The 12,867-nt window shown below is 33.6% G+C and overlaps 1 protein-coding gene and 1 long non-coding RNA gene across 5 annotated transcripts; one reads left to right on the forward strand and one right to left on the reverse strand.

Moving 5' to 3' along the window:
• The first annotated feature begins 1,226 nt into the window (after positions 1 to 1,226).
• Positions 1,227 to 3,876, forward strand: LOC130726498 (protease Do-like 5, chloroplastic). Of its 3 annotated transcripts, none has more exons than XR_009014877.1 (6): positions 1,227 to 1,422; positions 2,123 to 2,272; positions 2,630 to 2,692; positions 2,816 to 2,913; positions 3,056 to 3,211; positions 3,423 to 3,876. XR_009014877.1 is itself a non-coding variant. In XM_057577776.1 (5 exons), exons 1-5 carry the CDS (start codon positions 1,384 to 1,386, stop codon positions 3,080 to 3,082), a joined length of 369 nt encoding a protein of 122 aa, XP_057433759.1. In that variant the 5' UTR covers positions 1,229 to 1,383; the 3' UTR covers positions 3,083 to 3,245. The 3 variants fall into 3 exon arrangements, 1 of the variants encoding a protein (XP_057433759.1); XR_009014876.1 differs by having other exon boundaries at positions 1,228 to 1,422; positions 3,056 to 3,246; XM_057577776.1 differs by lacking the exon at positions 3,423 to 3,876 and having other exon boundaries at positions 1,229 to 1,422; positions 2,816 to 2,905; positions 3,056 to 3,245.
• A 395-nt stretch (positions 3,877 to 4,271) lies between these two features.
• Positions 4,272 to 6,682, reverse strand: LOC130726205 (uncharacterized). Of its 2 annotated transcripts, XR_009014744.1 has the most exons (3): positions 6,495 to 6,682; positions 4,974 to 5,594; positions 4,272 to 4,885 (listed from the first exon to the last, which is right to left on the reverse strand). It is a non-coding gene; the product is annotated as an uncharacterized LOC130726205 (long non-coding RNA). The 2 variants fall into 2 exon arrangements; XR_009014743.1 differs by having other exon boundaries at positions 4,272 to 5,594.
• Positions 6,683 to 12,867: the final 6,185 nt, after the last annotated feature.

Here is a 12,867-nt window from a genome sequence, read left to right on the forward strand (position 1 = left end):
ACCCAAGATCTCATCGTTTCCACCGAAGGAAACTATTTCAAATATCAAAATTATGTGTGGAAAAAGTATATGGGCCAAATGAGTACAACTAAGCTCCATTAGTGTCACAAATCCCACTTGACAAAAGGACTAATGTGTCTTTCGGTTGCACTCTTCGAGATCATGTATACTACTTTGTCTTGCAGTGTTCTTTTTAGGGACTAATTTGGGGTTAATTCAAAATATTATATTTACTTTTGAAATGCATACTATTTTTATCATGATTTGCTTGAAAGAAGACAATGTGGTCCTCTTTTTGTGTGTTTTTGCATGTAATTCTCTGCTGACATGTGACTTGCTACATAATCTTCCCTAGCTTGCATGACAATATGACATGAATTCTGGGATTTGCTTCCTTTGTGATTTGAATGACAATATTCCAGCTACCTGGCCTTCTACATATATAAAGAAACAAGTATCAATTGTATGGTTATTCTTCCCACAGTGTGTGAAAACTCTTTGGGAATTCTGAGAGTTCTGAGAATAGTTCTGGTTATACTTTCCACCTCTTCCTCTGCCTTGTGCATGTCCTTTTCCCTTGAAAACCACTTCTCCCTTGAGAACCTCTACCTTAAGAAGAATTAGAATTTCTAAACTGTAAATTATTTCCTGAATTCTGAGTTTGTGCCAAATAACATGAACCATTTTTTCATTAACAGCAAGAGCTCTTGTTTCTAAAGCAGAATCAGAAACCACATGTTGATGTAATTGTCTTTCTTGCTGAACAACTAGGGAAAAAGTCTTGTTAATAGAAGGAAGGGGTTCAATAAGCATGATTTGGGATTTCACGTGTGCATATTGATCATTAAAGAAGTGATGAAGAACCGAGTAAGTGCTTTGAGGAAGCAAGAAGCTATGTTAACTCTGTCTGGACCAAAATTAGCACTTGTAATTGATAGAAATGTCTAATGTATGCATTGGATCATAGTTTGAGAGTGCTGAATCTATCTATCTATCTATCTAATCTAATCTAATCTATCTAATCTAATATAATATGGGGTTGTCTAAATGACCCATGCTCAATTTTGGGTTATATCACTCATGGCCTTGTTGTACCAGTTATAATCTGACATGTGTCATCTTATTATCCACATCACTTATAATATTTTATTTTCGTAATATATATATTATTATTTAATTTAATTCCTTAATAATCCCTACCAATTTAGTTAATAGCTTAGTAATCCTGTCATTTTAAATATATCCTCATTCCCCATTCACGTTCTTCTTCATAAACAAGAAATCGTTCTTCCTTTCCTTTCGCCGGCGGCAACAGCGAACTAATCGACGTGGTGCGGTGGTGGATCTCCGGTAGCCCAGCCCGCTTCTCCAACCAGCACGCTGATGTCGTTTTCCTCTTCTCCTTGTGTCCTTGTTGATTTGGTTTGTTTTTCTTGAATTCAGTTGTTTACAAGTTCAATTTTTCTATACTGTTTTTATTTAAGCTCTTGATTGTGTTCATCTGAGTCTAGTTTCTTTTCTGCAATTGTGGTGTTGCATTTTAACATTTGTACAAACTGATTTTTATGATGCTCTTAAGCTGTTCGATGAAATGCTTCATTGAAGTGTCTTTGTTCAATTACTTTGTAGTAAGATTGGTGTCAATCCTGGCTCTGAGTTTGGAGTGGCATGTGATGAAGCAAACAAGTATGGTGGTTTTTTTTTAGCTAAGCCAAACTTGTATATATAAAGCACAAGATGTGCCAAGAGTAACAAATAGTACAGACCCAAGGCCAGAAAAAAGAAACAGAGAACCAAGGGAGAATGGGAAAAAAGAGAATTGATATCAAGCAGCCGTTTGATAGTTGCTTCCAAAATTTTAGAAGTGATGTTGGATAGGTGTTTGATCATTGTAGTATTAATATATGGTTTAGAAGTTGTTCTCACTGGTCATTCTTTCTTAGAATCGCTTCTCTATATTTTCATTTGTCTGGCTAAGAAACTAGGTTATATGAGAAAATAAAGTTACTTATGACACACTTTCAACACTGTTATTAGCTTATTGCTCATGTTATATATGTTTTTTTTCTCACATTAACAAATGATGGTTTTGGTTCTTTTTCTCTTATTGGGATTTTCACAGGAAACTTCACCCTCGGTTGTTTTCATTAAAGATCTTGAATTGACAAAAGTCCCAAAGACTTCTTCTGATCAAGTCATGCTGAATGAGGATGAAGATGCAAAAGTGGAAGGCACTGGTTCAGGCTTCATTTGGGATAAATTTGGTCACATAGTAAGGAAAAATTTTAGAAAGGGAATTTGGTTGTCCCACATAGATTTGATTCTACTTGTATTTCATAATAATTTTTTCTTTGTTTTAACTTTGAGGCTAGTTATCTTATTGGATAGTATTATAATGGTGCTTTTAATTCAGGGAAGATTGAAATATGCAAAGCTATTCAATGAGTTTGAAATTCCTTTGGTCATTATCAAAATAATTGGATACTGAATAACTAAACTTAAGGCATGTATTTATAACTTTACAAGCTGTCTTGATAAGGAATTGCAGACTCTTCATGCCATTGATATTGTATTTGATTGCACAATTACCAATTGCTCAAAGTAGTCATTTGGCTTTTTTGGTGGACAGGTCACCAATTACCATGTTGTTGCTAAACTGGCTACTGATATAAGTGGTTTACAACGTTGTAAGGTTTTCCCTTATGCTGTTAATTCCTTCAAACTTCATATTTCAGATGGAAGAAACATAAGTCTGTTTTCCTGTATTTTCCATCATTTATTTTACTTGCATATATGCTCGTATTTCTGTCTATAGGTGTTCCTAGCTGATACCAAAGGAAATAGCTTTTACAGGGAAGGGAAAATAATTGGGTTTGATCCAACATATGATCTAGCTGTCCTCAAGGTAAAGTGGTAAACATTCCAATCCTCTTCTTTTTCTTCTTCTGTGTTATTCCCCTTTGCTTTCAACTTGGTTTGCATTGTGTGGTTATGCTTTAGCACTTTTTTTGTAAGTTGTAACTGTATTAGTGGGTTGTTATTTTGATTGTGATAGGTTAACATTGAAGAGAACATGGACTAAGATGCCACTTTTGCATAGGACAAAATTGTTGTGCTGGAATATTGTCTAATCGCATTGCCCTTCCTTCTCTAGAGAAGATGGATTAAGATATTGAAGCATGTTACTTGTCACTTGAAGCATCCGGCACTCGTAAGAGCTACACTCATAACTTGGCCCTTGTTTAGGTGTGTGTTTATTCTGTTTCATAACTTTTTTTGTTTTACGGTACATTTCTTCCATGGATAAAATGAAAAGACATAAAAATAAACAATATGTGTTCTGTTTTCAAGACAAAACTAAAAATACTAGTTTGTTTTTCGCTTGCATACCCTTGACATATTTAGGATTGGTAATATTGCAGTGGGACTAGACTGGATTGCGGATCACTATGGGGTTCCTGCTGTTGAAGAATGGAGAATGCAAATGTACAATGTCGTGTCTAAGAACAAGCTCGTGCAGTGGGACTACACTACAGTAGTATTGCAGTGGGACTACACTACAATAACTGGATTGCGGATCAGTGTGGGGTTCTTGCTATTGAAGAATGGAGAAAGCAAATGTGCAATGTCGTGTCTAAGAACAAGCTCATGCAACCCAATCTATTTTTTCTTCTCTTTGTATATGGGTATAGCACCCCTTATGGTATCTTATATACATGTTTTTAGCCTTCAAAAAAAAAAACTTGGCCCTTCCTTGAAAACAAGTGTAGATTTTATTTGTGTGTCTGTATTGTGGCCTTTGTGCACAATGTACTTCATCTTTCTATCAAGTCTCAAATTATATTCAATGAATAAAGCTTATGCACCTTTGATTAATATCTATTGTCGGAGCTATTTTGATGTGTACCTTTTTTTACAAAATGGGAAACAAAATGAAATAGGTTGCGAAAATTAGAAAATAAAAGGTCATGAAGGGAGGTTCAGATTAAATAACCTTATGTAAAGACTGAAAATGTAAGGGAAAAAAAGGATGCAAGTCCTTGCATAGAAATATTAAAATGAAAAAGAAGTACTAAATGTATTTTGAAGCTAAGAAGCATGCAAAAGCAAATTAAAAAGCATTTATCTTAAATGAAACTGCACATTAGTCATGCTTTGTTTTTTAATCTTAGCCACCTACAAACCTTGTTTCTCACATTATAGAAATACTTCAGTTATAGGATTTAGTATAGAAGAAAAGCATGTGTGGTCGTAAAATGAGAAGAATCATATTATACACAAGAATATTATTACTCTTATTTCAATGGGAGTATGAGAACAAAGTATCTAGCTTTGAAAAAAAAAACATGGCCTTTGGTACAATACAATTAAAATCTTGCTAGAACCACAGAAGGCAAGTTAGGCAAGTTCAATATTTCTCTCTAATGCTTGTACAATTGCAATGACACTCAATTTTATAGAAAATCCTGTTGCATTGAAAATCCCCTTGCTACTGAATTTCATCCGGAATGTGGGTTTCATAAGGATCAAGTTCAAGATTTCCTGGAGGTGGATCCCTTAGGGGAGCCTGACTTGGCTGTCCCTTGTGACCATAAGGAGTACTACTTGTTGGACTACAATCTAGTTGATTCTGACTTCTCTGTCCCAGATACCTAAAACGTCTTCTTTGAGACCCTAGTTGAACCTGATTGTGCTGTCCACTAAAAACTGTGCCCTCTGAAAAAATTCACCGGTAATCATGGTCTGTACTATGTCCCGGAGTATCGCGTGGCTCTGCCAAACTTTGCTGTTCCAGGGATGCGCTGCATCTACACGGAGCACCTAGGTGATCCTGACTTGGTTGTTCACTATTTAGTGTGTTCTATGGTGCACGAGAACCATCATGCTGAAAAAAAATAACCATGAAAACAAGTTAGCAGTGCCATAAAGCAGTAATAACAAACCATCATCCCAAAATTGTTCAGATTATGCACCTTCCTTTTGAGGCTTGCTTTGTAACTCTGGCTACAGACAAATGCTTCTTACTGAGATAGAACCCAAATCCCAGGATCACTTAAAGACAATCTTATACATACCAAATGGCAAGTTTGGCTGTGTAGGTATAGTTAACCATTTTTGACATGCAAGCATACATTTAATGCCACACACTTTTGGTGCTTATCCAACATAATATGTTGACAAAATAAAAAAGAAACTTGTGAAGTTTGTTTGGACGAATCAAAATTTTCACATTTAAGTACATCATGCATCTTGGAACGTAAGATACCTTAATCAAATCCAGCATTCTCTCAACAAGTTCCAGGTCATCTGAAGTTGTAAAAACTGTCAAGATTGCAGGAAAAACTCACCTATTCTGATCTTCCCCTACAACACCGTTTAGTGGAGGAAAAGCTGGAAAGAAACAAAAAAAGGAAATCGCAAATGCCATGTAACAGAAATTCCACAGCCCACACCACTAAACCAGCGCCTATGCAGGCTGAGTACACAGTACAGGAAAAAGAATAGACCGCACCAGTCAGATAGGAGATACAGGGCAGCAACAAATTACGTCGCCAAGGAGTGTACTGAATTTGAAGGGAAATGAATCTTCTCAACTACAAAAAAAATGCAGACCATGTCAAGATTTATCATTTAACCATTGATTTTTATGTCTTTTTTTTTTGAAACTGATTTTTGTGTCTAATGCAACAAAACAAAGGTTAATATTTATATTGCTACGGTTCATGTGTGGGAAGTTCCCTAAGCAAGAATATATTTTGATATTCCTTCAACCCTTTTGAGTTTTGATATTGAGCATGATTCACATAAGATAGTACTGAGGAACAAGCTAAATATGATTAGTTATTGTTGTCAGTTTTATTCCATCAAACCCTTTTGATATTCCATCCACTCATATAAGCTATTAAGTATGGTTTAACACTGAAAACTTAACTGATTTGGATAAGGAAGGAACAATAACTTGACAATAAGAGCAAAATACTAAAAAAAATAATCATATTCATAGTTTCATACCTCTCATGAATCAACCAAATTAACATAGCCAATGGGGAATGCCTTTGACAGAGTACATTGCTATATTTACAAAAAGTAAAAGCTATAATCTACTAACAGATAAAGTTTTTAAAATCAAGAGTGAAGTATCAAGTAAAAGTTCTGATTTTCATTCAATCAGCCATACTTACTACAAAGTAAAAAAAAAAAACCACCATACTTGTTTGCTTCATCACATGACACTCCAAACTCAGAGTCAGGATTGACACCAATCTTACTACAAAGTAATTGAACAAAGACACTTCAATGAAGCATTTCATCGAACAACTTAAGGACATCATAAAAATCAGTTTGTACAAATGTAGAAGTACAACACACAATTGCAGAAAAAGAAACTAGACTCAGATTAAAGGCTTCAAATTCCATGAACACAATCAAGAGCTGAAATAAAAACAGTATGGAAAAATTGAACTTGTAAACAACTGAATTCAAGAAAAACGAACCAAATCAACAATGACATAAGGAGAAGAGGAAAACGAAATCAGCATGCTGGTTGGAGAAGCGGGCTAGGCTGCCGGAGATCCACCACCGCACCACGCTAGGTCGTTGTTGCCGCCGGCGAAAGGCAAGGAAGAACGATTTCTTCTTTCTGAAACCGAAGAGAAGAACGTGAAAGGGGAATGGGGATATATTTAAAATAAAAGGATTACTAAGCTATTAACTAAATTGGTAGGGATTATTAAGGAATTAAATTAAATAATAATATATATATTACGAAAATAAAATATTAGAAATGATGTGGATAATAAGATGACACGTGTCAGATTATAATTGGTACAATAAGGTCATGGGTGATATAACCCAAAATTGAGCATGGGTCATTTAGACAACCCCATATAATATATAATACTAGTATTTTTTACCCGTGCGATGCACGGGGATATTCATTTTTTTATGACGTAAAATTTTAAAATATTTGTTATTGTTGTTATATGTATTAGAAGATAATGGACATTGATATTAATATCACCCACACCTATCATTATCATCCCCAATGTGTATCACAATTTAAAGTGTGCTACATTTTCACTACCGCTACACATTAGGGTGGTTGGTATTAATAAGAATGTGTGTAGTATTTTTAACAATGTCCAAAGATAATTTACAAATTAATAAATGATATAGTTTAATTTTAGATATAAGAACTAATTAATTTGTAAATATTTTTTCATGATAAATGTGTTGGTTTTTGTCTTGCAAAAAATAAATTATTATATATATTCATCCTTATTTATGTTAATCAATAAACATATAAAAAGAAATTTTAGAAAAAAAAGGGAGTAAAAAAAAAGAAAGAGAAAATGAAAATACATAAGCGTTTTAAGCTAGGCTAATTTGATGTGCATTTAGGTAATTTTCATATAGATTTTTATTTTTTGTTTCATGTAGAATGAAAGTAACTTTTCTCTAAGAGAGATAACCTGACAATGATATGGATGTTCTCGACTCGAACATGATTTCCTTCAAAGAAAGACGTCTTACCCAAGAAGAAAGTAATTTTCATTTTTGTGTGTGGAGGTAACAGTAGTTTTCATATAGAATAATTGTTGATTGAGCACAAAAACATTAAAAAAATGGAAAATATAAATAGGTTTTGACTCGGGAAGTTTTAATCCAAGTCCTAGTATTGTGACCCGTGAAATACATGGAGATATTCATTTTTGTTTATAATGTGTATTTTTTTCATATTCTTAGTTATTTTTATAGATTTACTAAAATAAGAATCATGAATTAAAACAATACAATTCTTTTTAAATATAAAAATTGTTGAATCTGCTTCACACCGGTGCTGTCATGCTTGAAGTCGATGAGTTTAGTGGATGTTCTTGGAAGTTTATGCATCTTGGAGTTCTGGCGGATTTGTTTTGCGTTTTTTTAAGCCAAGAAAAGATTTTTACTTAGATATCCAAATAACTTTACTATGGAGTATGTATATGAATCTCGCATAGAAAAGAAGAGCTTACCTAGAACAAATTGGCGCCCTTGACTGACTAAATCCCAAAATAATTTGTGCATTTGGTATTTTCATCATTGCACCTTGAATTTGCAAGGTCTTCAGAACTTACACTGAAACTACTTAACGCTCAATTCCTAATATGCTTCCACCAAACATGGTTCCTTTCAACTGTGTACCTAACCTCGAACTTCATCATCAGCATCGCAAGTTTTTGGTCTTACACGGATGAACTATCACAACTAAAATTTCTTCGTTATTTTCTTGGCTTAAGTACACCACCACCTGGTCTGCGTATAAGTCTCAAAGTGTACACACCATTTGATTGCCTCTGCAATTTTCATTATAATTATAACAAAATAAACCTAATGATTTAGGAGAGTCTAAAAAATTTAATATAATCAATCAATGTATGAAAAAGACTCACGCTGAATCGTGTAGCGCAACATCTATATGCCTATTTGTCTTCCCATCCCTTTCACTTTCTATTAATCCACTTTTTTTCAACTAAATGCTCATTAACATCTAACATAAAAAAAATATAAAGATTAATAATAAACTACAATGTGGAGCATGCAATGCTGCTGTTGTATGAGAAGTAACCTAGCAAGTATTAGTCATTAGCAAAACCCGTTTTGCTAGATTTTTTTAACTGTTTGGCTAGGTTTTGGTTAGGTCTGCGGAATCTTAGAGGGTATTTTTTTGCTGGTTTTGCTTTTTGGATCCCCTCCAAGGAGGGTGAATATCATGTATATCTCCTCATCTTTATTTCAATACATTTTGACTTTCAAAAAAAGTATTAGTCATTAGCGGTTGTCTGAATTTTAGGAAGTGGTACAAAATCATATTTTGCTCCATAAATTGTGTCACTTGTAGTCTCTTTAACTTTAGAGATGCCCATTAAAGTAATCTTGTATTTATACTTTGTGACTCTACATTTCTTAGCAGATGTTTGAACCATAAAATTATGAATCATATAAACTTGTCCTTCACACAATGTGTCACTAAACCGTGCTATTTGACTCCGGCAAAGGTTGCATGGATCTTCGAGCGCCGTTTTATTTTCAAAATAAAAATTTCCAATTAGAAATAAATAATAATAAATTTATTTAAAATATTTTTGAAATTAATAGTTAAACTCTATAGAATGACATTGATGAAGGAAGTTCAAAAGGAAGAGATATGAGAGTTTTTTTTATTGAATGACCTTTAACTTTTAAGGTTTAGTATTACTATTAATTATCAGTTGATTAGAGCTTAAACAAATCTAAACTAATAAAATGTATCTTATGGAATTCCCTATGTTTTTTAGTGATATCATATTTAATATTAATTTTGTCTTATGAAATTTCATAACCAATATGAATTAAATAGTAATAAATTTTTTTAAAATAATATTGAGATTAATAGTAGAAAGTTATAGACTAACATTGATAGAGGAAGTTCAAGGGAAAATGTATAGGGATGTTTTTTTTTTCTATAACATGTTTGGGATATTTATTTTTATAATTATATATTTTATTTAATATTAAATTTGTCTTTTTGAATTTCATAACTTATAAGAAATAAATAATAATAAATTTATTTAAAATAATTGTGAAGGTAATAGTAGAAGTTCATAGAATGACATTGATGAAGAAAGTTCAAGAGGAAGGAGTATATGAGTGTTTTTGTTTATTGAATGACCTTTAACTTTTAAGGTTTTTTTTAAAACTCACTTTTAAGTTTTATTATTAATATTAATTATTAGTTGATTAATGTTTCAATAAATATAAACTAATAATATGTGTCTCATAGAATTCCTACTCTCAAGCGGTTAAAACTATAAAGACAAATTGAAACCGAAAGTTAGTATTTAAATAAAAGTTAATATATTTATATTATGGTTGAGTTATAACATAAAAAAATTAAGATTCAAAAAATTTAACTTGAATGTCATTGGTCCTTCAATTTTAGTCAAAAAATTAAGGATTTCATTTCAATAGGAAAATGAACAAAAAAAATGAAGTACACTCAACCAATAGAGTTGATATTTATCAAAAAAAAAAAAAAACCAATAGAGTTGATAGATAAAAGAAATAAGAAGGCAATACAAAACCAAAAATTGAAAAATAATGTAAAATTAGTGCATTCGTAGTGTAAGTGACACCTAAAAATGACAAAAATAAATTCAACCTAATGTATTCGAAGAGAAGAAGGACGATGAAGATGACAACACTTATAAAGTGAAATAAAATAAAGATGACTTTCATTCAGTAGACCAAGTTGACAATCAAACAATTAAAAAGTACAAAAGATGCAAGAAACTTACATATTTTCAAGATAGTATATTGGAAGAACGGTAACAATAGCAGTAAAGCCTGAAAGAAGAAAAAATTGAAATGAAATCAATTAAATGTAAAATAAGAACAAAGACTTCATTTTATTAGATTAGAAGAAAAGAAAATCAGTTAGTTGATTTAGTTGATAATGAAAATGAAAAGAAAAGCAAGAAACTTACATTAACTAAAGATTGAACTGTCAAAGAAATAGAAATAACATCATATTTAAAATTGTGCATGAAAAAAATGAAACACAATAAGAGAAATGATAAAGAAGAAAACATAATAGAAGTTAAGAAAATATCATAGTAATTTTATTAATCCATAGAGAACTCTTATCAGATGGACGATGATGATGGAGAAGAACATCAATGCCTAAAGAATGAAAACTCATGAAGAAGAAGAAGAAGTGACTGATAAAAAAGAATAGATGAAGTAGAAAATTTTCTAACCTGACAGAATATCTTCTTATGCAGGGGATGATGCTTTTAGAGAATTCAAATGAGAGAGATTTCTTCCATAGGAATAGAGGTTCTGGAGATCAAGATGGGAAAGATGAAAGGAATCTGAAAGTGGAATGGAAATGTGTTTCATATATGAGAGAAAAAGGAAGAGACTCTTGCTATTTTTGTAACCACATTCAAGAGTTACAAAAGCAATAAAGAAAACAACCAAGAATGTCAAAAGGTTTCTCAAAGGGTTTTGTAAGAAAATGATGTACGGTTAGGATTAGAAACAATCAACGGTCAAGATTGATTTTATAATTAATTATTCACAAATTTACATATATGCCTATGAAAAAATATTCACTCATGTGCATTGATTTATTGAATTACTATCTTACCCTCAAAGTTGCAAAAACTTTTCTTTTATATAGTTTATAGATAATATATGAATTGTGAAGTGCGCCGTATAACGACGCCAGCTCATCATTTATACTCCTTGTTCCAACTCAGTATTTTTGCTGACGTGTCACATTGTATTCTCATTTTTTCACCTTTCGTTCTTATTACCAACACAGCGAAATCAAACAAAATCGTTCCCCAGTTCTCATAACGCAGCACAATCCCCTCTCTGCTTCTTCACTGCGTCGTCCAATCCCTAACCGCAGCTCTGAGTTCTCCACCATCAATCTATCTCTCTCATAGTGGTGTTTGATTTCTTGGGTTTGCATCCTCCGTAGTCTCGGATGCCTGCGTTTCCGTAAGCACCACTGCCGCCTCCTCTTGGCTTAATCGTTTCCGCAACATCGAAACCCCGATAGGGCTCTCACAATTTTCCAGGGCTGTTTTCGTGACTGTGGCGAGAGCGAGAATGCAATCGATCCTTACATGAGAGCACGATGGTGAACTTTTGTTGGTAACTGCTTTTATTACTGTTGATTGCCTTAACATTTTGATTCAGTAAAATTACGGAGGCTCCGTGTAAGAAATGAGGAAGAGAAAATTCACATGCTATTTTCATGATTTTAGTACTTAATAACAGCTCAATTGGTTGGAACATGTGGCCTTGATTAGTGCTGCTATTTACCAGTTTTCTGTTCATTTTGTTTGTTCTAGGTAGTTGTTAGATTATTGGTTTTAGCTCGCATTTAACTACAACTAATTATAATATTGAATCCAAAGAACTCCAGGACCTGATTGATGCTAACACTAGATCATGGGATAGGACTCTGGTTGAGAACATTTTTCATTCAGCTGAGGCCAGCAAGATACTGAGAATTCCACTTTCCTGGGCTAATAGAGAGGATTCTGTTTTCTGGAACTTTACTTCATCAGGGTTGTTCACTGTTAAATCTGCTTACAGCAGGCTGATGCAGCTTCAATGTCTGAATGAAGTGTCCTCCTCCAGAAGGAAACCAGAAACAAATTTTGTGTGGAAACTTAGAATTCCCAAAAAGGTGCAGCATTTTCTCTTCAGGTTGTTGCAAAATGCTTTACCATGCCAAGAGAACCTTAAGAAGAGGAAAGTGGAACTTGAACCTTGTTGCCCTCTGTGTCAGGATTGTTTAGTAGATACTGCATCTCATCTGTTCATGACTTGTGACTGGTGTAGGAGGTTTTGGTGGTCTTCCCATTTGGCATTGAGGTCAGGAGATTTTGCTGATGGCATAGAAGCTTGGATTCAACACTTAAAGAGTGTTTTGCCTGCTGATGATTTTGAAAACTTTGTAATGATGGTGTGGGGGGTTTGGAAGGCAAGGAATGACATGATTTTTAACAAAGTTAGGCCTGAGAGTCAGCAGATCTTGAATATGGCACTATCAGTGAGGAGAGATTGGCTGGAACACCAAGCTGTCAAAGGGACTCAATTGAATGAGCAGGCTAGCTGGTCTCCTCCAAGTGAGGGCTTTTTGAAGATTAACATTGATGCAGGTTGGTCTGGCAAGGAGGGTACAGGTTATGGGTTAGTGGTGAGAAATGCAGAAGGTGTGTTCCAAGCAGCAGCAACTCAGTATGTGGATCATCGTATGGACCCCCTCTTGGCAGAAGCTCTTTGCTTCAGATGGAGTGTGCAAAAGGCTTTGGATTGGAACCTGGA

This window comes from Lotus japonicus, chromosome 6, assembly GCF_012489685.1.
Source record: "Lotus japonicus ecotype B-129 chromosome 6, LjGifu_v1.2".
In the NCBI taxonomy this organism is placed as follows: Eukaryota; Viridiplantae; Streptophyta; class Magnoliopsida; order Fabales; family Fabaceae; genus Lotus; species Lotus japonicus.